The sequence below is a fragment of the Strigops habroptila genome, chromosome 1, assembly GCF_004027225.2.
Source record: "Strigops habroptila isolate Jane chromosome 1, bStrHab1.2.pri, whole genome shotgun sequence".
Taxonomy (NCBI): domain Eukaryota; kingdom Metazoa; phylum Chordata; class Aves; order Psittaciformes; family Psittacidae; genus Strigops; species Strigops habroptila.
In genome coordinates this window covers 9,028,692-9,054,408 of record NC_044277.2, presented here as the reverse complement: position 1 = coordinate 9,054,408, position 25,717 = coordinate 9,028,692, and the positions used below count along the sequence as shown (strand labels likewise).

Genomic DNA, 25,717 nt, shown 5'->3' with positions numbered 1-25,717 from the left:
GAGCTGTTCTGCTGACCCAGAGCTGACTATTCTTTTCCCCAAAGGCCTTGTACAACCTCCCTGTCCCATAACAGATTCATATCTGTTCACATGATACAGTAAAGGCTGCACAACAGCAGCCACCAAAACAGTTCATGGAATATGTAACCTTCTCCTACACCCAGAGAGAGGTATGTGGGAGTGGGGAGAACGTGTTGTTCTGCAGGTGACAGCCTGCCCCTGGCTGTCTTCTAGGAGCTAAGGGATCACATAGGCTTTCACTCATTCATTGTATTGACATTCATGACAGAGTGTCTGTTGAGAAAAAAGAAACTGATTTACTGGGATATTTGCCTAGGGTGATGCTTGCATTAGGTCCCAAATCTCCCAAAATAGAGAGCTGGTTGCTGCTGGTGGTGGTAGTTTCTGTTGCAAGGGCCCTCATGGCAGTCTCTTTGGCTAGGTCTCCTCACATGACTCTTCTGCTCAGTTCTTGCAACCTGGCTGGCCCAAGATCCTATGTGACAACCCCGGCCCTAAGTAATTCATCACTACTGGTGATGAATATGTTTTAACCACATATTAAGCGTACCTTCAATATCTAACCTGCAAAAGTCTAGCTACATAGACCATTTCTGCAAAGACAGTTTCTATTTGGCATTTACAAATGTCTTACCTATGCAGAATTTAATCACTTCAGCAGCAGGAATCACCTAGCAAAAGTCCCAATGGGACACTCCACCAGAATACTAATTAACACACACATAAATGGGACTAAACAAAGCAGAGATTGCATTTGGGAATTTATAGAACTGTCCAAATTTCCCGGCTTCTGTAAGAAAGAGTTCCATCAATGTTTAATTGTAAAGGTTCAGACAATCTCCAGCTTTCAGGGTGGTTTCACATTAGTCAGTTGTGTCCAACCAGTCTGTTATCTCAGCTATACAGATGACTAGCCAAGGAGCTGCGGGATCACACAGAGAACTGGCGACGTAAGTCTGTGTGTGAGCACACACACAGGTGTCTGGTGCTAGACTGCAAATATGAAAATCAATTCTTTAGTTATACTTGTAATTTGAGTTCCTTAACCCTTTCCACACATGTAGGTGTGTTATACAGTGTTATGCACTTCTGCTCACATGCAATATGTCCAGTCATATGCTCTGCTACTGAAGGAAGGTGCATCAGCTTCCTGAACTGGTGTTTGAAGATTGTGCATCCAGGATTCAGAGATAGCATGTCTCTTGACTGGCTGATTTATGTAAGAATGCAAATGAATTTAAATAAAGCCATTCAAACTGGCCATTTCTACTAGGAAGACTGGAGAACATTTTCAGCATTTCTAATGAGTTTGTCTGTGTCTCAGGAACACTGAGGAAGAAAAATTTTGAGACAAGTTGGAGTGAGATATAATTATATATATGTGCATGTTTTTTAATAATGTATATTATTACTATATATTAATAGAGTATCAGTGTATTTTAGCTTATTATCAGTGTGTATATACAGTACATCAGTGTATATTAGTGTACGTATACATATAGCGTTAGAGTATAAGTATACATATATATGCACATACACAAAAATGCTGTTTTCCAGCCCCTGTCATAATGACTAACAGCATGAAAGTAGGGCCAGGCAAGCCCTCAAAAGATTATTGAGTTCTTTCCTGAAAGCCGTAGATCATCACCTGACAGATTTTACAATGTCCCTGATTCAGTTGCTCATCAGTTTGACAGCTTTGGCAGATTTTACAAGCATCCCACCCAAATCTGTTTCTCTGTAAATTAAGCTTGCCTTTGATCCTTTCAAAGTGGGTGTGGATAATCATTGATTGTCTTCTCTGCAAAAATTTTTCTGTATTGAAATACTGTTATTGTGTCCTCTCGTCCTCAGTCTTTCTTTTCTAGATTAACCAGATTTGTCCAGTATTGGAGTATATCAGTCCAAATCACTCTGAGGGAAAGCAATCGGTTTTTCATGGAACTGGCTCCAAATTATTAACAATCCTTTGCTTTAAAGGATTGCGAAGGATGAAATCTTACTGAACTAAAGAAGTGAATGTCAGTTCTGTAAGCTGCTTATCACCAAATTTCAGATGACAATTTGGGGAATAGGATAGGTGTAGGGAAAGCCAGATATGAACTTCCAAATCAGGCACATATGGAAACATTAAAGAGGTGGAAACTTTAAAGAGGTGGAAGACACCAATGAAGAAAGTCCCCCCATGCAATGCTCACAGACGAAATGCCGTGCAGTGTGAATCTCTTCCTGTATTTTCAAAGCAGTTTAGTGATACTACTGTGGAGAGAGTGCTTACATAGTACCAAGTCATACTGAGGGGTGGAAGTGGTTTCCAAACCAAATCTTCCTTTTCATACTTAGGAAAGACAGGTATTTCCATAAATCCTGTCTCCACCCTACTCGACCCCGCCCATCACACTTTAAGAAAGGTCCTTTGCAAGTTTGGGAATTGAGATCAGTGTTGAACCCAGACATGAACTGGAAGCAAAAAGATATCAAGAAATCAGCTTCAGAAAAGAAAATGTCCAAAGGTTTCAAAACCTCTTTACTGAATATATGAATATAAAATAAGCAATTCAAAATAATGTCATATAAATATTTGATAAGAAAATGAGTCTTAGAAATATCTGTATAAGTTTTAAGATGTTCAGAAATTCTACCAGATTACAGCTCTTTAGGGCTAAGTCTTACTCAAGCTTTTAAACTGTAAGGAAACAAATGTTTCATTACCACTATTGTCAAGAAATTCTTAACCAGGAAGAAGCTTCAAAATAGGACACAAGCTCAATTCCAGAGGAGCTCTGGTACAAGATAGAGCCCATCTTATAAAATTACTAGTGCAAATCTAGGTTTTCACAGACTTGGTAGATGGATGTGTTTCATTTATTACCATTTCAAGACAGTCTTGATCCAAATATTAACATTAATTTCTAAGGTTTTTTTGTCAGCTAAGCCAGCCTGGTATTGCTTTGTGACTTGTTCTAGGTGAAAAAATCATTCTTGTCAGCACTTTCTGGCAATTCCATTTTTTATTATTACTATTTTTATTGCCTTAACTTGGGCTGAACACCCTAACTTATACAGCATTTGCATTTTCTATGCATATTTCTTGTTCCTTACATTAGGAACAGTCTTGTCTTCTATTTGTACCTCACCTCTCAGACCTCAGAAGAGTTTTCATCTCCTAAAGGTGACACTCAGAAGAAATATGAGGACAAAAGGCAATTTTAGGTTGGCTTAGAAGAATATGGTTAAATTTTGTACCAGCTGTAAGGAGACCACCATTCCTACTGAATACCACAGAGCAAATACCACTGAAAATGTACTCCACAGACAGCACAATGCTTCTTGGCACTAAATCCTAAATCTTACAAAAAGAAAAGGATTTTGATTCTGAGCTTTCAGGTTGTCCTATCATCATAGTGGTAACTCGGCATTTAGCTCAGCACTGCTTAACTTACTTTCTGGCTGCAGTTGCTTACACTCATGGTTGTTATAGTACTCTCCAGTGAGACGATATTTAGGGATGAAGAGTGGGTCACTTTTCACAAGTACCAAAGTATGTAGCACCCAGGAGCCCTGGCTTCAGTTTCTCCCTATGCTATCAGTTTTCTTGTAGAAGATTAAACACTTTTCCAACCTAGTTGGTTCTATGATTCTATGATTCTACAATTCTACGTTACATAGACTTTCTGTTTTCTGCCAGACAAACTGACATTGAGGTTGTTGTGAGGCAACTTGATATGAGGAGGATATAATATAAACTAATATTATCTGGGCTGTGGGGTATGTCCCTTCTTGATGGGAAAAAGTTGTTAAGAAAGAACAAGACGGAGAAAAAAGTGATGGTAGGTGGAATGAGAAAGGCAAAATGATCATGAAAATGCTGGAGATGAAATGTAGCCATAGATAAAATGTCTGAAAAAACAAAGGCATCCTTCCACAGCATTCATAGGAGGCAATATAGTTTCTAACTTACAGCTTTTACCGTGAAGCTCATGAAGAATTCTCTCTGAGCAGTCTTAGCCAACAGTAAACAATCTTCAGCTACAATTAAAACACATTGTGGATAAACACTTTCATTTGTCTAGGTGGCAGCCCCAGCTGAGGTGAACTGTAGCTTTACTTTAGAAGGCAAAACACATGCTCTGTAATAATAGCTTCTGTTGGAGTGGAGGTGTGTACCGCACCATTCTGAGATGGCAGCTTTCTCCTGAGTTCCTTCCTGCCTGCATAACATGCTAATGTGGAAGATGAGAGATCCAAGAGTCTACTAATCTTTAATCCACCTCTTCGACAATCCTTTACTAAATCAATGTTCAAGAGGAAGAGGAAAAAAATGATGAGAGGTAGTGATAGCTGATAGAGAGCAGGCAGTTAGCTATCATGCAGTTAACTCATTCTTTATTCTGGTGAAAAGACCAACTCACACCTTTCATTTCCCCATGCAGAGTGGTACTAATTTGAGGACATCTGCATTGTCTTGGCTTTCTTCTACCCTTCCCACCTGAGAATTTTGATATCCTGCACTTTTCTGATGTGCAAATTCTGGATCTGTTGGCTGTGATAACAAGAAGAAAATCAGTCCCTTAGGAGGTTCTTTACACTCTTAAAAACCCACGTTTTCATAAGGATGTCTAACCCTAAGGTAGCTCAATTCTCAAGTAAAGGTCCCATGCATCTTAAGATGGCATGTTTGGGAAGAGCTGCTGATTGGTACTATAGGAACCAGAAATATTCTTAATATTTTGTATCCTTCAGCCTCCTATAATAGAAGACACTTAGGTTGTATTCTCTTATTCCTTTACTGTTAAGATACATTGCTCAATATGACCATATAACAAATCCACTCTTTGAGTAAATCAGATCAATCTTCAGGGGAGCAATAAGATTAAAGTGTTCAATGGATTCCTGTGAAGATACTTTCACAATAGCACAAAATCTTTTCACTGCCAAAAAAAAAAAAAAGTTATTTCATATCTTGTCCTTTTAGGAAGACAAATAGGAATACAAATTCAAAAAGAAAAGAAGATAAAAGAAAGAAAGTAAACAGAAATCATGGTTGTTACTGAACTACCTACAACATCTGTGATAAGAGAACATTAAAAAAGCCATTTCTTCATAGATATATGACTAAAATGGAGAACATAATTTTTTCACAACAGGAAAAGCTGACATTCCTTGTTTGCATTCAGTTAATAAGGAATCAAGCAATGGCTTTAGAACGCTTATTTAAAATAAAACATAGTTCATTTGGCACATGTTCAGTAAGCCAACAAAAATGTGCCCAGCACATTTGATATCTTAACCTTCATGCTACTCATTAAGGTAAGTTAAACGTTCTTAGCTTCACATAAGATTTGGCAATGACCCATGAAAACAGAGGTTAATTAGTGTGCCTGTGTGGCGGTCCTTTATTAATATGGTAGCAAGTGAAAAGCTCTTGTCAGGATCACAATTGAAAGCGCATATACAGCTCATGTCACTATTCTGTATTATATATGTCATGCTATGGAGGAACACTGCAAGAAAAGTAACAGCTAAGTATGTATGAGTGTGAGGGTATGTATCTATCTATATATATTTTTGTGAGGCACTCCAGCCACCAGTCAGTTCTATGGTACTGGAACATTCAAAGGACAGAAAATTCTTCCCTCTATGGGCATCAGCTGTCCTTTGCTGTTCCAAGATGCTCTTAAACCACACCAGACTGGTAGGGTGGTGGGGATGCTGAACCAGGCCCCTTTCACAAATTGGATGCTGAGAGGTGGGCTCTGGGGTGGGTCAAGTGCATCCTTTCTCTCCCTACATCTGATGCTAATGCTCTATGGACCAAATGTGTTCCTCTTCACAGGCCTTTCACATCACTTTTCTTCAATCCAACAGTTAAAAAATATTTCCAGTTATCCAAGAATGAGTGTCAGGTCACTGTCCCCTTCATATAAAGATCTTTGTCATATAACTCCCCTTTAAACTAGTTAAGTATTATCATTCCCATTTCATAGATTTAGATACTGCAGCACAGAAGAACAGCACAAATGCATGAAGGTCATGCGCAAAAAAGCAGTAGCAAATCACAAAAAAGAAACTGGAAAATTATTTTATAGTCTTCTGTACCTTCTTATTTGCATGATTAAAGAGTCCTCACACTTCTAGTCAGTCTTTCCTGGAAGACATTTTCAGACAGGGAGGGAAAGACATGAAGAAAAAAAAAGTCTTCTCTTTTTCAGAGAAAAGCCTAATAAAGAAGTGTCATGAACTGTAGGATGAAGGAAGCTACATTATCCAGCTTTGTTGAAAGCTTGGGAGTTGAGCAATTGGCTAAGTGGAGACAATTCAAAGGTGAGCAGCAGTAGTGGTGAGTGGTTTAAAAAGGAACAGACATATATTTGTTCAAGAGAAAAGACAGAAGAAAGAAGACATCAACAAAGGAATATTATAAAAGAGCTGGTGATCTATTCTCCTATTAAAACATTCATTACATGAATCAACCCTCGCCTTTAAGGTAGAGCAGTCAGAGTTTAGAGCAAATAAATGAAAAAATGACCTTTAACACAAAGAATAACCAAGTAAAAGAAATAAAACTGGTAGAAGTTACTAAGTGTAACAAAAGGATGATAGAATTCAGGTCTGGATTCAGACACCTGAATTTTGGTGACTACAATGTAGGCATGCCTAAGTTTCATTCTTATCTAGTGAATCAGGAGACATACTCAACGGATCAGATGTAAATGACTACTTTGGTGTCACTACAGATCTTTCTGGGCTCCGTTGCTTGTACTGACTAGATGTCAGCTGACTGTAGCAGGAGCTCAGAGGTGTAAAAAGCATGTAGGCACCTAGTTTAGGAGGTGTCTAAATATGGAACTAACTCCTACACAATCTATCTACTCCTTCAGAAAAATTTAGGAACAGTGAAATAAATCCTGCAGTGATAAAGCAAATTAACTTCATGGTCACATAGTCTGTTTAAAGTCCCAAGATTGTAACACTGATATTTTCTCTAATGCCCACTTCTTAGTTTATGCATCTGAAATAGTCATTCTTTGTTGAACAACTTCTCTGTGGTCTGCATGCGCTGATCCCTTGTGTCCCCCTGTGAAATCAGGAGGTATCAACAGTGTATACAACTGCACAAATGTAGCTAGGCATATTCATGGAAAAGTGGGACATGTCCCTGATAAGTAAATAGCAACTTTTGGAACAGTTCTGGGGAAGAGTCAGTTAACTAGTGCAGAAGGTCTCAGTCTTGTGAGTAAAAACTGAAGTAGAGACCTTTCCACAGGGCCTGATCAAAGAGAACAAAATACCAACAAGCACAAACCACCAACGAACAATCTGGGAACTACAGGGGGTTGCTAAGAGGAAGGTCAAACTCCCCAAGGTTTCCCTGCAGGTTATGTGAAGGCCTCACCCCTGCAGGGTCTGATGTCTGCATAAGCTCCCTACACTGGCTCCCCGTAGATAGTACAGGGCGAATGATGATGATATGCTGCCTATACTGTCCTGGGATTTTCCTTTGTTTCTCAGCATCTTTATTGGGGTTGGCTTTGTCAAGGGATGAAAAGCCCCTATTGGCCAACAGTTCAATTTAGGTTTTATTCTTCCTCCTCTATACTTACTTTCAAATGAGTGAACCAACATATACCTTATGGGAAAAAGTCTGTGGATCAGGGGACAAGCTACTTATGGCTGTTCCCAAGCCACTTCTGTAAAACTGGAGTAGACATACCCCAAAAATATTTAACTCTTCAGAGACTCTACAGAAACAACTCCACACTTCTCATCTTGATTTTTAAGAATCATTTAGCCAGAACCATCGAGCCTGTCCTTGTCAATATTTACAATTAATATCACAGAGGTGCTAACTCTTAAGCACTGAACTTAATAGCACAAGAAAAGGGCTGTTCAGAGCAGTGGCTTTAGCCTCTCTGGACGACATTAGCTTTTGTTAGTAGATAAAAATTCTACTGGAAAATCTGACAGTGTTCAGAACAGATATAATTATTGTAGATGCCTGTCTTAAACCACAACAATGCCACCCTAAAAAATGGGAATTAGCACCTCTCATTACGATGAACAGCTCTAAAGAGAAATTCCTTCATTCTAACTTAGTGCACAACGGACAGTCTATTTGCAGCTGTAATTTTTTGTGTGTTATACAGAAAATGGTAAGTAATTAAAAAATATGTAAGGAACTGCAATATCTAAAATGTTCAGACTTGTGGGGTTACAAGGTTGCCTGTTTGCTTTTATTACTTACTGCTGCAATGTGAGATATGAGCTATAACAACTTTCTTTCATTTGAATTCAGGCAGTTACCATTTCGATTCATCTCATCCTTGGCTGCATGTTCCATTTAGGCATCTGCTGTTCTCAAAGAGTAACAAGGCCAGATCACACAAGAGGTTTTGGAGTCTCCTTTTGTTTAGGTATTGGCTATGAAACACAGCTAGAGTCTGACCCAAACTAATAAACCCAGTGTTTATAAGGGTCATGACTTTTTATAATGGTGTCTAATTAGTTGTTTACTGAGAAGCATTATAAAGTTTGTGGTAATGCAAGAAAGAAAAAGCTTTTTCCACAGACACTTCCTGTAGGAAGGACATTTTATTCAATTGCTTCCTCAATACTGTTGTCCAGAACAGCATGAGACAATATAGTAACACATGCCGAAGGGAAGGACTGCAAGATACTGCTGGTCCTTTGCTTTGTTTGGTTAACAAATGGTTTGAAGATTCAAGTACCTGAAGCCACATTACAAAATCTTGGCAAGGATTGATGATTAAGTTTATTGCCAGGCATCAAAGGAGGTGTCTTTCTCATCAGCCAGTTGGCTATGTAAGGTTATCACAGTCTTAATGCCTGCTTGCCCTGTGCTTCTTGAGATGTACAAGGCTGATTCCGGGGCTGCCAGTTTGTATTCTCATACCTTCCCAGTATCATTTTGGCTTCATAAACACTTAGCTCATCCTGTAGTATGCTGGGAAGTAGTGGAACAACCCTTCCTGTTGATTTTTTTGGCATGGTACCTGTTACTGCTGCTGCATGTATCTTTTAAATGAAAAATTGTATTCTTCCATAAAATTATTTTTAAAGTAACATGATTCATCATGAAACTAAGTGCAGCTGATGCGTGCACAGTATGGCACAGGCACATTGAATCAGCTTACCTAAGGCCACATGAGCACCACTAACTTGCACGAGACTGAGAAGGGAGCATATGTCTGCGGGTAAGAACTGCAGGGGGCAAGTCTGTGTTCCTTGACAGCAAACGCCTGCTGTTGGACCTGCTAGGCTACATCACAAAACAATCCCCTAACATTGCTTTGTCATTTGAGCTGTCATTAACATAGGCAGTAGGAACTACAGGTCTTAAATTCAGTGCCCTTGTCAATATAGAGTTCAAGCAATGGGTAATAATTCCAGATCCTCTGGATCCTAATGTGATTTTTTACGTCATGAATTAAGACCATGTCAGACTTGCGTTCCATTGTGAAACCTAGCCATGTAACAAAGACATGCAGAGAAAAGCAGGAGTTACAAAACAATTTGTATTACCACCCTATCTTATTGACACCAACATTTACGGTTACAGGTGATCTCGTAATACACAGTAATACATTAGACATATCTAATAAATGGAAAGGCGAATTTTATTGTTTTGTAATTTTGTTTCTTCTAAATCTCATGATGTTTTTTCTAATTTATTCTTTATTAAATTATTGTAGAGAAGAAAAATTACCAAAAGAAAAACATTTTTATGGAAATCAGACTCATGTCTCAACAAAAAGCATTGTACTGTCTTCTAGTGCATTGGCTTCCATAAATTTCAATTATTTTGGTCAGGAAGGATGGAGTCATACTTTAAGAACAGGAGACAGACACACCTACTGGAGACTGATTCCATAATGGCATAATCTTAAGCTGTTGCTTATTTTACTGGAATACAAAATGTGTACAAAACAACTCCTACAATTCGATTTTATTCTAAAATATCAGAATAACCCCATCTGACTGTAATGTCTGTGGTGCTATGCCCTACTACAATTTCACTTATCCAGGACTGCTTTGACTCATCTGCCATCGAATCTTCATGTAATTGTTCTGCACTGTTTCCACTTTTTATTAATTTAGATGTTTCTTTTTCCATTTTGTTACTTGCGTACTACTTCAGAGATTACTAGGTGACTTCAGCAAAATACACATTTCTCAAAAGTACTAGTTATTGCAGCTAATGACATGGAAAATTTCAGAAAGCAAGCTCACATACCATTTATTTTTCAGCTTTATATGACTAAATCACTGCAGAATAAGAAGATGGAAAAGAGTGAAGAGGTCATTTATTCCAATGAAAACAGGGAATACACCTTTCAGAGACCTGTAAGGCTCCAATAACAAGCAGCACAAGCTGGATGAAACTTTCTCTGGGAAGTTTCTCTAGGTGGGAGTAATGGTCACTTTATGAAAACCAAATCACTTTTAATAGGCTTGGAGGTGGGTACTTAAATACTGATAATGTGAAAAACATTCAGCCTATTCATAAACATTAATTCAAATATTTTATCCTGACTTAAATTATCTCAGCAATGACATAAGTAACTTGACTCTGTCTAGCTTAGAATTGGTACTGCTCATGGTCAGATAATTTAAAACCATTATCTGGACCACAGAGCCTCTCTATTAATTGTGAAGATTGTAAAGACTTTTTCAGAGTACTCCTACAGTCATTTCAGGGTAGTTTATAATAACTTTCCTTAGTAACCTAAGAGTCCTGGTCCTAAACAAGAAAAAATAATTACCTTCAAATGAGTAAGTATATTCAGAACTCAGGAAAGGCACTAGCCTGATGAGTTTGGAGCGTGGAGTTCATTTAAACAGGGATGACTGTACTGCAGACCAGCTGGCAGAAGTGTCTCATCGCTGTAGGGGTCCAAAACTATTTCATTCCTGTTACTCATTTCACCTTTGTGCACTTCCCTGAGACATCAGCAAGTTAGTGACAGCTGTGATAATGGCTTTTTTTTATTAGACATCTCTCTCTTTAGTAAAGAGCTGAGAACACGGGAGGCACAAGCCACCAAAACCTGATCAACAAGCTATCAGTCCTCTTCACTATCAACTAGCAGAGCATTTGAACAGCCTGATAAGAAACCACAGATTTTCAAAGAGAGGTTTTATCACTAGTTCCAAAAACCAGCTCCTAGGAAGGGGAAGTTTCTCACCAATTTCTTCCAGGGAAAGCTCGCATCCCTGAAGTCCTGACACTCTTTGGTATTATTTTTCCTCTCCATAAATTGTAGTTCAGGGTCTGATTCCCATCGCTCCAGCACTGGCTGTAAATCTCGTTATTCTCTTTGAATCCATGTGACTACTCCAAATTTGCAAGGACTGGGAGAGAAGGCAGAGGATGGTTTGTATCTTGATTTTACCTTAGGTTTCTACTTGAAAGCAAAATGTGGGGCTATGCTCCGATGATAAGAAACAAATAGCAGCAGCAAATGTGAAGGAACAACATCTAAAATCTGACATGTAAACTGTTGTGTTTTCTACTGCAAGTGGGTTAAGCAGATGGGGTGTTTTAAGACAAGAAGGTGCAGAAAATGTGCATGGTAGTCTTGTGATGTGTTCTGTGGTTCCTACAAAAGCATATGTGTATGTAAATACTGCTTCTCCCCACCCTAATAAGGAGGAAAAGTCTGTTAATGGACTTAGGAGACAGATCACCTACTCAATCATGGTATGGATATCGATTGTGAAGAACAATAGGAAGTTTGCAAATTCCTTGGCTTTTTTGGTTGACCAATATGTTATGCTTTGAGTTTGATCTTCTAAGTACCAAAGGAGCAACGCCAAGAACAAATTTCTATTGAGATCACGGATCTTTAGAGAAAGGTGAAAGAAAGTCTAGATAAATGTGAAACCTTTCTGAGCATTTCACATTTAACAGATTGTTTCCTATAAAGAAGAAAAGCTAACTAAAATGCATTATCTAGCCAGAGGTTTACACAGAATTGTGAGGTTATTGTTTGCCTTTTAAAAATAAAGTTTCAGTTATTGTGATTGTAATTTTTATTTGTGAAGCATTTTAAATTTTTTTTATAATTAAAAAGGAAGGTCATGTGATCTCTAAAATTCAGATTACTCTATTTTTAAACCAAATCTGAACTTTATTCTCCTACCAATTTGGAGGGATTTTCATATTCTTAGCACCTGTATATATATATAAAGACTTTATAGTGTTTAACCTCTTAAACTGTCCTTTCCAATCCCAGTCCAATCTGCTCTTATGTTAGAGGTTGCAAAGTACTGATGGTTGATTAAAATCTAGATCTGTAAGAGCTTGATAAAACCCATGCAACACGTAAGATGATTTTTTTTTTAAATAAACAGAACAGAGTTCATCAATCTGCAGAGAGCTTCTTAAAGCTGTGGTAAGTAGAGATTGTTGCAGAGGAAAATGTGAATAAAATCCTCTGCAAGTAGAGGTAGAAGGGAAACAAATGGTCAAACAGAACAGTTTTCTAATGGAAAAAGAGATTAAGACAGGATTACAGTTTTTCCACAGATAACGGGCAGGAGAGATTAAATATGTCAACAGCAGACTGTTCTGAATACTACAGGATGTCTTCTCCTTCTACAGCCCTCATACTCACACTGGAAAAATAGAATATGTTCATATACAGAAAACAAAACAACCCTCTTCTCACCTGGGTGAATGGTTCTGTAGGGTGGTCAGCTCAAATCTTTTGTGGAAGTCAAATGAAAATAATAGCCAAACTGTTTTAACTTTGAAAATGAGCTTTAATTGAATTTGTGGAATCCCCTGTGAGAAACAGATTAGCTGGAAAGCAGGTGTTCAGTAAGCCAGTGGCAGAACTTACAGGGAGGAACTGTCTGCTGGAGTGTTCTCATAAAGGATTCTTCTCATTAGACCATTTAATGAAGAGAAATTTTTCCTCTTGCTGCCCTCTAATCTGACCAAATACATAACTATAGCTGAACATGCCTGTCTTCATTCCTCCCGGATGGGAAACATCTCTACAAGAACAGAAGACCTTCTTGCCTGAGTACTCTTTGCAAGGCTACAGGCAGACAGGGGTTGTTCCCCACCAACTCTCTTAGTTGCATTTTCTTGTAGACTTCATCTCCGTTTTCTCTGCCAGGGTGCTGGACACCCAAGAAAATATTCATAAAACTTAGAGTAGACATCAAGAAGGAGCTTTATTTCCATATAAGACGACCTTCTTTTGGAGGAATTTTAGATGATACCTGCAGAGAAAGGGGTCTGCCTGCTAAAGACCGTGTTGGAGAAGGATGTAAACAAGACAGCTAAAGAGACTAATGTATTGTGTCTTTAGTAGTTTCTAACAGTAGGTAACCACTGAGACTGCACAAATGTACTGTTAAAGTAAAATACTTTTCTATATTTGGCTTCTCGGGGCTTAAAACCTGGAGGATTTCTTTCTGATTTGGGTTTAGTCCCTCTCAATAGTTTAGCCCAGCAATGGCAGTGCAGCTTTGCTGGTGAGTTCTCCACACCAGGTAGGGAATTTTCTTTTCGTGAATGATGCAGAGCCTGCTACAGTGAGAACAAGAGCAAACACCTCACCAGAGGATGAATATAAGCATCACACAGATCTGGACTGATTTCACCTGTCATCTCAAACAACTGCAGAGAAGATCCTTCTTTCACAAGATACCATCAGGTGCTCTAAATCTACCAGAAATAACGTAAATAAAATGCTTCAGAGAGGCTTTAGGTTCTTTTTCCTTTGAACACTAGTCCAATTCACAGGTTATTCATGTTCGTAGGATACAGTCTAACAATTTTGCTTAGCTTGAATGAAGCCTTTCACCAATATTTCCCTATTGCTTTATCCAGGCTTTATTAGTTTCAGTGGTCAACAGAGGTTTTGGATGGAGAGTAGAAGTGTGGCCATGACAAATAGGTCTCGTAACTATGTAAAATGACTTTTCTATGAATAGCAGTGCTGTAACATTGTGATTTTATTACAAGATAAGAGTTCAGAGCTGGACTGATTTTTAAAGCCATTTAGCTACTTAACTTCTGGGATGTTCCCTTCTCAGTCATTTTAAGCCTCCATTTCCAGCTTCAGTCATAAGCAATTTTGTAAGTCAAGTATTAACCTCCTTGTGCAACACTTGTTTTCGGCTATGTATAACTTATTTGTATGTGGTGGAGGAAATAGGCAAAGTGACAGTTATCTGAGAGACTTTATAATTAAACGATATTTGAGGGTTTAAAATGTTAGACAAATTTCAAATTAGTATGAATTGCTGGAGAAAGAACAGTTAAGAACACTAAAGATAGATTATGAATTCAATTCTTCATAAAGTCATCATTTCAATGTGTGCCTGGATTTAATATGTCATTCATCTAAAACTTGGGGATTTTGTATGATGAAAAAAAGAAATGAAAATGAAATTTAATACAGGTTCCTGCTCTTCATTAAGGCCATTTCACGGTATTTTCATAATAAGGGGAATTGCATACTCATTGTTTTTGAAAGTTTTGCAGTAGCTAATTAAGAAAGTAAGTTATACTTTCTATTTTCATTTCCCAGATGTTACGAAAGCAGAATTACCTGTTGTGTCTTTATGATAAAATCAAGGTAAAAAGGAATACAGTGTTTTTGAAGTGGTTATTAACAAAGTAAGTACAGTGCTGGGTGTCAACCTTTTTGAAACATATAGATATCAAATCAACATATTGACCCAAAATTCCAAACAGGTGGTAGAAAGTGATGATATTGTTGAAATGAAACCACTGAATCATAGAATGGTTGACCGTGCTGCAGAGCTTGGTGTCAGCAAACTTGCTGAGGGTGCACTCAATCCCACTGTCCATGTCACCAACAAAGACGTTAAACAGCACCGGTCCCAATACCAGCTCTTGAGGGACAATGCTCTCTACTGGTCTCCGATTGGACATTGAGCTGTTGACCACAGCTCTTTGAGTGTGACCATGCAGCCAATTCCTTATCCACCAAGTGGTCCCTATGTCAAAACCATGCCTCTCCAGTTTAAAGACAAGGAAGCCAAATGCTTTGCACAAGTCCAGGTAGATGATAGCAGTTACTCTTCCCTTATCCACCAAAGCTGTAACCCCATTATAGAAGGGCACCAAATTTGTCAGGCACAATTTTCCCTTAGTGAAGCCCTGTTGGCTGTCATAAATCATGTTGTTATTGTCTATGCGCCTTATTGCCAGTAGAATCTGCTCCTTGAGCTTGCTGGGCACCAAAATGAGACTGACTGCCCTCTAGTTCCTCAGGCCTTCCTTTTTTCCCTTTTTAAGAACAGGCACTATGTTTCTCTATTTCCAGTTGGTGGGAACTTCACCACAATGCCACAACTTCTCAAATAGGATGGATAGTGGCTTGGCCACCTCATCCACCTCTTCCCTCAGGATCTGCAGATGCATCTCATCAGATCCCATGGACTTGTACACCTTCAGGTTTGTCAGATGTTCTTGAACCCGATCTCCAACAGCAGACAGTTCTTCATTCTCCCAGTCCCTGCCTTTGCTTTCTGTGACTTGGGCAGTGTGCCTGGAGCTCTTACAAGTGAAGTTCAAGACAAAAAAGTTGTTGAGTGAGTACTTCAGGCTTCTCCATGTCCAGGGTAACCAATTTTCCCTTCAGAGGGGGGGCACATTTGCCCTAGTGTTCTTTTTATCACCAGTGTTCCTGTAGAAGCTTTTCTTGTAGCCCTTGACAAAATGGACTTGAGAAATCTGAGAACCTCGTTTGCTGTTTATTCATAATGACAATGTGTTGAAAACAAAACTGGAAGACATTTTATGGCTGCCATTTTTGGTTGGTTGATATAAGTACATGTCTTAAGCACAATCAGCTAGCTACAATTCATTAGAAAATATTTAAATTAATGATTTGATCAGTAACTGGTAAACTGAGGCTGGTTTCGCTACACCTTATTTTGTCTGTGCTACTTTCTCTAACTTTCTTCTCTGGTATTCTATCTTTCTATGATACATTCTGTCTGGTATTCATCAGCAGTGAAGTCTCATTTAAAATAAGCAGAGGTCTGAACTGTTTTAGATCTTCACCAAATTCTAATTTTCTAGTGAAAATTGGGAAAGAAGTAGAAACAGATGTTCCCTCAGTTTCACAGAGTGCTGGGATTTCCAAATGGTGTCACACAGATAATACCATGCAGTTAAGTGCATAAACATCATTAGCAATAACTGCTGAAGCAATTCCCTTTTGTATCCACAGTACTGTTCAGTTTATTAATAGAGTAATTAGAGTTAGAAAATTCATTGTAATTGAAAATGTTAATATGTACTTGTTAACAATGCCAGGTGCTTAAAAATAAAAAAAGTAATAATTAAAAAAATAAGATCCTTGATGAATCAGTCACTTTTGAAAATCCTACTGAAACTCTTCACTTTCTGAAATACTTCTGGAAATTTTACTTAAAAGTTTGTTGAAAGAAAATGGTGATGGATGAGGAAGGATGAAAAAAGATGCAGGAACTTAATTGTATGGAGTTTTGGAAACAGAAACTGGAAATTATGTCACTTAAAAGCTTTGAAAAACTTTGGCCAGGCTCCTTAAAAAAGACTTTGACCGTCAAACTGGAAAACCTCACAGCAACATTGAAATAGAGCAAGGAGTCCTTAAACCCTGAAAACCCTGCAAAGGGAAGACACTGCTGGAAAATAATGATGTCTGGAAAACAAACTTTTACATTTAACTGTCCAAATTTCATCTCAGAGTATCACAAACAACAATACAAAATAGTTTTTCAGTCCTCATGAGATTTGGTGGTTTCACCTTGTTTTTTCAACACACTTTACAAAAAAGTATGATGGCAAATGAATGAATGAATGAAACTGCTTTCACTGAAAAAAAGTTGAGTTATCTATATGAAATCTATCTGGAAATACATAATAACCTTTTGCTTTTGACCACAAAACATGATTCTATGATTCTATATCTGAAGCATTTATATAAACTTTATTAAAAATTGGAGTATTATTCTGCAATTACTTATGGAAAATTGTCCCTTTGCTTGTTGTATTTTTTAACTCACGTTATTTTTTCTTACTTTAATTTTACTGGTCTTCTTATTTAAACAAAGCACAAAACCAGACCTATGGGATCTATCTGGCAAACTGTCATAGTTCATATGATGCAACATATATATGACATGTTAGTACAATTACCCAGTTGTAATTATCTATTAATTTCAGTTTAAGAAGTGGAAGCTGTGTGAGATGGAAATAAACCTTAAGAGATTTTGATTATGATGTCACCCATTACTATGAAAAGTAGCAGTATGACCAGTGAAAGCCACGAAAAACTTGATCCGGCTGTAATATTTTCTTCCTAAATTTTGGGATAGCTTATCATTAAATCAAGTTTTAGAAGAGATCTTTCATTTGGTGTCTCTGAGGTCTGTATTTTTTTCTTGTGGACATTTTTCTTGGCCCAAATACATTTTCCCATATGCATTTCCAGTCGTATGATGCCTATGTCACACTAGTTTGTTTGATTATGGGTGAGCCTCAATGCAGTGAGGTAACTCTTCAGGAAGTTCTGCCTTCAAGGGACAGCACAGCCCTGAAGCCTTGCAAGGCACTGAGCCAAGACAAAATGCAGAGTTCAACATTAACTGATTAAAACCAAGTATTTCAGATCCAACTCCTACCAAATGGAAATTATCTGCCTTAATTTTCCTAATAGGAAATAAAATCTTAGCAAAATTCATTTTCTCAAAAAAAAAAAGTTGTCATTGTAGAAATGTCATTCTCCATAAAAGAACAATTCTCACAGAAGATTCTCAGAATCATCTGGAATGGGGGAAACTATTGCTAGTGTTTTATAAAGATTTTTACAATGAAGTTCCCAAAATTATAAAGGTGAAGTTTACAAAATATTAGTTTATAAAAGATTAGAAAAGAAGAAAAATGCAAAAAACTCCCAAATGCACAAAAACCCAAAACCCACAAAAATGTGGTCTTCTAGTTAAAATGAGAGCAAAGCATCCTAGATAATATCCCTCCAAGCTTCTCCATTCAGCAGTGGCTGGAGAGATCATAGAATCATAGAATGGTTTGGGTTGGAAGGGACCTTCAAAGCTCATCTAGTCCAATCCCCCTGCAATGAGCAGGGACATCTTCAACTGGATCAGGTTGCCCCCAACCACATCCAGCCTGGCCTTGAATGTCACTGTGGATGGCACATCCACCACCTCTCTGGGCAACCTGTGCCAGTATTTTACCACCCTCATTGTGAAGAATTTTTTCCTCACATCCCGCCTGAATCTCACCTGTTTTAGTTTAAAACCATCACCCCTCGTCCTATCACAACATCTGATGTTCTGGCACATGTAACTTGAATTACTTGGCACAGTCATGCATTCATACTGAGTCATTAGTCAGTAAAGTCTAGAATATGACATCTTCCTAGATCTCTGCATGGCTTTCAAGAAGTTAGTGAAATAAAATTGAGAAGTAATATATGTATCTATACAACAGGACAAAAGTAATGGTTGAGTTCATGAAACAGCAGTGTAACATACATATATATATACACACACAGGTTGTATTTTGATCTTAATGCAAGTTTTTAAACAGCAGGGGAACCTTCTGATATTTCAGTGGGAATGCAAAACACATATTGCATACTACCATTTCTGTTCCCTTGGTACAAAATAATAAGCAGCAAACTTCTTTTTATTCATTGCCTCTTATTCTGGATTAGAAAAGACGATGTACCTGCTCGGATCAAAAGCTCACCTAACCCAGTATGCTATTGTGCATAGTAGCCAAAAGAAGATTTTTAGGCAAGAGTAAAGAACAGAGAAAGCATATAGTGATACTTCCCTGCAGTGGCCTCTCAGCTCCAAAAATTCATCTGTTATGTTTTAGTATTTTCTCTGCCTAGATAGAGTTCATTTCCATGAACTTGCTTAGTTTTCATTTAACCGATACAAGTTTTAGTATCCACAGCACTCTGAAACATGAAGTTCCCCAGTTTAACCGCTTGCGTAAAGAACCAATTTCAAACACCTATCAGTTGCTATTTCATTTGATGACCTCTTCTTGTATGAGAAAGGACAATGAACAGCCATTCTCTATTCATCCTGTTTCCCAGTGAAAATCTTTAAGATGTCGTATCAGTTCAATACACACCAGCAAAATAACAGTATGAAATTCACTTAACCTGCACAAATCAGGTGGCACCACATTGGAGTCTGGAAGCCCAGCGTTGTCCAATTATAAATTCCAATTAATAAAAAAATAGGATTGTTTCTCCAATACCTGTCGCTGATTTTCTGTCTCTAGTCTCAGTCTGGCTTCTACACATCTTCTGGTCTCCAGGAAAGCTTGACGTTGTGCTCTGTCTGACAGGTAGCTAATGAAGATTCCTGCAGTGTTCATACACATAAATAACACTGCCTGAGCAGCTATCTGCAATGAACAACAGATAAGGTTTGATCAGAGAGGAGAAGCAAAAATATCTGTTTAGAAAGAGAAAGAGAAAAAGAAAGAGATATAGAATGACTGCTCTGCAGTCATACAGGCTGTAAAAGCAAAGGTTAGGAAAGTTTACATAGAAGAATCTCTTGGATCTTAATTAGAGGCATCAAAAGCACAAAATTCTCTCTGCCTTGAGGAAGAAATATGCAGTATTTGGGGGCATTAAACTCTAGGTGAACCACAAATGATGTTTCCAAGGACTGACTCACAGGGCTTTAGTCTGGAATGATTACAAACATAATTAACAATTTGGTTTTGCACTGCCTCTTTTGTAAAAGCAACTCTGTGATTTGTTCCATGGCTTAGTTTGCGAAGAAAGACATATTAAGGATAACAAAGAGGGCCAGCTAGCTAAGAATTAATATCAGTGGTAACAGTTATTCTGTTCTTATGGACCAAATTAAATAAATTTATTTTCAGCTGATGCCAAAGCACAAGCTTGCACAATCTGAATTCTGAACCACTCAACAGGAGAAGCTGAAAGGATAACCAAATTCTTGCATAGATTGTGCATGTGTACACAGACCTTTTCTTCACGGAGGTCTACGTCAAAGCTGAACTCTTTTTCCTTGCAGAAGGTGCATCACTGCTTCTTCCTTTGCGATATGAACTTTAAAGAGCCAAATGGGAGTGCATCCTTGGACCATGTAAAATGGATTTGTCTTTCACTGATACCTTTTTGTGCTCTGGGTATTTGTAAGACAGAGCACATTGACACCATTGAAGTGGAGATTGTGTGGGAAACTAAGAAACTTTTAGTATCTTCATATACTAGAGACAGAACAGAGACCTGCAGTTTCAGCAGCTTTATGCAACACCTTATCCCCATTGCAGGTTTCAAATTCATGTGAACTCCTCTCAGTTTCCACTTCATCCTGCCTTTTTTTAACTTGTGAGAGGGTCAAGAGCCAAAAATAAGTCCAGAAGTCATTAATATTCCTCAAATGCAGCATGTAGGGCCAAACCGCTCTGACTGCTACCTTGGCTAGAGAAGTCATTGGAACACAGTGAACCAGCTGAGAGTTGGCAAACTGCAGCTCCCCATCTTCCTAACAAGGTCCAGTCAGAGCCACTGTGCTGATGAGGTCCCACTGAGTGCACCTTGCCTTGTGGGATCACACCTTTCTCCCATCAGCAGACCAGCCGTGGAGCAAGAGGAGGCTACGTTACCCTGCATCACTTGACCAGCAAAGCCACCAGGATCATAACAACGTCAGAACAGCCACATTAGGGCAGATCAAGTATTCATCACTGAGGATGCTATCTCTGATAGCAGAAAACTGAGTGTTCAGATGGGAGTACAAGGATAAACAGTACATATGTCTACATGAATAAAGCAAGCATTCAGAGATGTTTTGTCAAAACATTCTTGAACACTCCAGAATCTGTGGTTGCAGAACACTGTGGGCTAGAGGCTGATTTTTTGTAGTATTATCTGATAATCAGTCTCCTTAAAATGAAACTGTTACTTCTCCTAATAGAAGAGAGAAAACATTTAGCAAAACTACTTAATCTCATTGTGATGCTTTGCCTCAGATCTTCAGGTCTCGCTCCTCACATTCATGTGGGTTTGAAAGTGAGATTTGATATCAAACCAAATGCATCTGGCAGACACTTCAGCTTCGCATAGTCCTGTATTTCTGAATCTGGAGTATTGTTCTGCAATAGTACAGGATATTCATGTACAATTTATATGCCATGATTAAATAAGAAATCATATCCTGGCTCCAGCTGAGGTTTTGTTTAACCTTTGCTAGTAATAGATGTCTAGGTAAAACTTGTGAGAAATAGGGCTTGATTAGCATGATCCTTGCATCTTTCTGGCTTTCAGGATTCTGTGGTTCACAGCACCTCTGAGCTGGAGGTGGCATACTTTATGCTTAACTTTTTCTGATACTTTTCTGATTGTAAGGTTAATTGTACCTTTGACCCCTATAGCAGTCAATGACAAAGATTTCTACAATGTTATTAGGCACTTTGTGATAAAAATGTTTCCTTTGGGTTTTTTTTGCTTTAATTCACAGCCTTATCATTTGAGGGCCTCATCATGTTTGGAAACAGTGACTGATCATTTCCAATTCATGTTCCTCTTACTCATTTTACTGACTTCTAATGTTACGCTTTGATTTTTTAAAAGGGGCAAATTTGAAACTATTTAGTCTCACTGTTTTGTCACTATTCCACCTCTGTGCTTACTGCTTCTTCCCTGTTATCTACTTTACCCTGTTTTACCGGAGATGGGATTGCCCCAGACGCTTTCTGCCTTTGCTGCAAGATAAAACAGTGAATGCAATAATTCAGCTCATGAGATAACTCCTTTCTGGCATTGGCTACTAAGAGCCATATCATGAGCTGACATTAGATAAGACCAGTTCAGAATTATGTTGTTCATCAGAAAAACTGAAATCAGCTGTAGGTGGCTGGAGAAGTCTACATTTCATACCTTTTTGACTGACTTGAAGATAATCAATGCTCACACACACGGAAAGCTAGAGCATAGGGTGAAAAAAAGAAGAGCCTTTCACAACATCTGAAATGCACATTTCAACAGTGAAGGCAGTGGCAGGGAGCTCTTGTTTGCTTCCAAATTCAATTGGAAGTTCCTCATGAGCTCAGTTCAGTCACCCACCTCAGGACTAGCGCCACTCACTTCAGCAGATCTCCTTAGAGCAAATGCAGTAGAATTTGGCCTTCAATTAGATTTCATGAGCACATAACTTCATTTGGACAAAGGGAATTATGGAAAACATGTTACAGGTAAAACAACAGTTTAAGCAGAGGCAGAATCTGCTTTTCTTACACATAGCAGTCTCATTGAAAGCAATCTAAACAGTAAAGCACTATGCTTTGAAAGGATACTAATCTATTGCTCTTGTTAACAAAAGAATGAAAAAGACATATAAGACCTGAATTTCTCATTGCCACTCTTTTTTCCTACAGTTTACTGTAGCCAATTCCAGAAGTCTTGAAGGATTTTTCTACTGCTTATCAGGGCCACAAGCCAGGGCAGACTGATTTTATGTGATGTACACTGTTTCATGTCTTTTTGACTGACCTGAAGATAATCAATAATGACACAGTAGGAAAGCTGAGCTATAACATGAGAAAAAAAGAAAATCTTTTCACAGTATTTTTGAGCAATTTATGCACAAAGTTTATCTGTACTTTGCACAGCACTCAAATAAGCAACTGAAGCAGAGACAGCAAGTGATCTTAAAAGGCCATGAGTGATATGTTTTTAGGTTAAATAGGGCTCTGGGGAGGTCTGCTTTTTGAATACTTAAAAAATGCAAACAAGAAGGTATCCATACCATGCTGTTTCGGAGTATCCGTGTAACAGGATCAGCACTATTCCTGCTGAACCTGCAGTTGCATATAATCACATAATAGGAGGAACAGAGCTAAAGAACGTTACTTGACAAGATCATGCAGATAATTAGAAGCAGCCATTAAAATTTTTACTCCAAAACTCTGATTCCCATATTTCTCATAGGAGGTGATTAAGAGCTTAATTCACAGAGAAATCACTTGTCAAATAAATTTACGTTTCTAAAGTGTCCCTCACACAGGCACATCGGAGCCCTTTGCAAAATCAATATGAAAACTAGCCAAAACCCAAGGCAATGAGGGAAGAAGACACAGGTCAGAGAAGAAAGACAAGATTAAGTTGGACAGTGCACATTGTTTCAAATAATTTCATTTTTATCTGTCATTCATTGTATAAACAGGTCTTTGCAGAGACAACTGAAACCAAGATAACATTTTGAGCTGATCTGAGAACCACCAGATCTCAAAGAAACAATTAAAAGGCACTGGACACAGCTGGTCAGGAAGAAGTATCAATCAGGGTAAGTACAAGATATTAATGTAAGAGAACAGGAAAAGGGAAATTAATTGAAAAGACGGTAAAGTAGCTCACAAGACTGTAGCAAAGTGGTAGGTGAATCAGCCACAGGCAGCTTTTTAACAAAATTGAATGTAGTTCAGGAAACAGGAAATTCAGAAGGATACAGGTGAGTTACTGAGAGCAGAGCTGGGCTAATCATAACAACAATTTCTAGGCATTTCTGCTATTAAGAGCACCTAATTGTGTTTGCCTCGATTTGGAGCTTACACAGAATCCTGTGATTTTATGAACAACTGGAAGAGAGTTAAGGAAGAATTTGCAAATGTCAAAAGTTTCAAAACTTCAAAACCCATAACTAAATTGTGTTTCATTTTTGCCACAAGTTTCCTCTTTGAAAAGGTGCAATTGTCCATTAAGGAATATAAAGCCATTAGGCTGGCTGTAGAGTCTGGTAATTCAGTGCTTTCTAAGGCCTGCCATTAGTAGACGTGTATGGAGTGTGTAGTGATTGACTGAGTTCAGCATTTCCAAAGAGCCTGTAACCTGGGGAAATGTGAATACATAGGAACAAACCCAACAGATTGGAAATGAGCTCATAGCTAGCCCGAAAAGATAATAATTGCTACAAAAAATTTTCATCATGAATAGTTGAACCAATGGTAGCATGCATTCACATGGAAAGCACACTGGAAGTGGAGGAGAAAAAGCTAAAAATGTTTAGAAACAATTCTGAAATCCAGGAAGACACTGAACTTCAGCGTTACAACCTCAAGTGGAGAAAGAAACCCTAGTGTGCTCCACAGAAATAAACCTATTATGAACCTCTTCAGCAGGTTATTTTGTTCTGCTGTGTAGAAACAGAGCAGTGCTGGGGCTGAACTTGCCAAAACACAGCTGAAAAGTAAAGAAATTGTTTCCAGTGTAATCTCCAGTTGGACATTCTCCAGGCAGATCAGTCCAAAAGAGCAGAAATTTCATTAATTCTTGAAACGTGCCTATGGGAATTATTTAATTCTTCTCCTATTTTGCTTTCTAATTTTGAATTGTCTTCAACAGTGGATTAGAGTAGTTCTTGTCTGTTTTGGGAAAACTGGGGAAATAAAGCTGTTGTGCTTCTTTAAGAGTGTTTTCAGCATGTGCCACATAAAAAACTGGTTGCTATGGTAATTATTATTGGTTAATTAGGTTTGCAGAAGCATTTTGATTCATCATTAGTTGTTAAACTAAAAATAACATCTTGCCACAAGGTTGGGTTTTGTAACTAAAATGTCTCAGAAACCCCATTGCCCTCTCTCCCTTCTCCAACCCCACCTTGCTTAGGCTACTTCGAGGGAGAATAAATTATGGTTTTATAACAACTGATCACCAGGAATGAACTGGGGTTTGCATGAGGCATGTGGGATTTGAGACCAAAATGCTCTGCTTTGTATAGAATAGGAACATCTGGCAGCGCAGATTCTACCATTCTTTCACCGCTGAGCTGCAGCAAGCCTCTGTCTCCAGCTGAGACCATGATTTTATGAATCAAAGTTCCTGGTAGCGAAACTAGTAAGTACCTGTATCTCTGTACTGCCTTTTGCCCACCTTGATCCCTTAGCACAGTGTCCCCTTTGTTGTGCCAGATCAATTATTTGTGGGACCATGCTGTGAACTCTATCAGGGAGCTTGGCCAACTTAAAAAACAAACATTTGGCACTGGCAGTGATTTTCCCATCTAGAGCAGTCATCTGATTGAGTTCACAGCACAGCCTGCACAGGGAGAGGAAGCACGTGAACATTCATAGTTGGCACTGCTTCCAACTCATTAAACTGAAATCATTGCTGCCTTATTGTTAAATCACCTTGTAAGGAGTTCATTCCTTCTGACTTCTCCTGGGTCTGACTGCTAAATGCCGTGATAGGGGAGTTTTTGTTTGGTTTAGATTGTGGATGCTTCTTCATCAAAATGTATTGGAAGTCAACCTGTTCCACAAAGGTGCTCTAACTGCTGTCATGACTTTTTAGAAAGCTCATCTGTCCCTGATACTCTATATCATCCAATGCACAAGTACAATAGCTGTTTAACTCCTACACACAGCTGGAGTGATCTACATATACAGTTTACTGAAAGACAGGAACATACCATACATGAGAAAATGACGGTTAGGAGCAGTGCTTTACACCACTCACACCTGATTTGCTAAATGTGAAAGAAGCTATTTGCGTCACTGTCACCTCCTGATTTTGTGTTTAGAACCAATTCAGTTGTGCACAGATCCCATGGGAACATTGGCTGATTCTTCAAGAACTCAGATCTCATTTATGCCTCTAGCAGATCTGAGATCTTTCAAAAA

At 38.4% G+C, this 25,717-nt stretch overlaps 1 protein-coding gene across 1 annotated transcript in view; it reads right to left on the bottom strand.

Annotated features, from left to right (window-relative positions):
- The window catches only part of ADCY8 (adenylate cyclase 8), a 121,289-nt gene that overhangs the window by 71,615 nt on the left and 23,957 nt on the right, over positions 1-25,717 (bottom strand). The window contains 1 exon segment of the mRNA XM_030505613.1: positions 19,319-19,468. Coding sequence (XP_030361473.1) covers positions 19,319-19,468 — 150 coding nt within the window.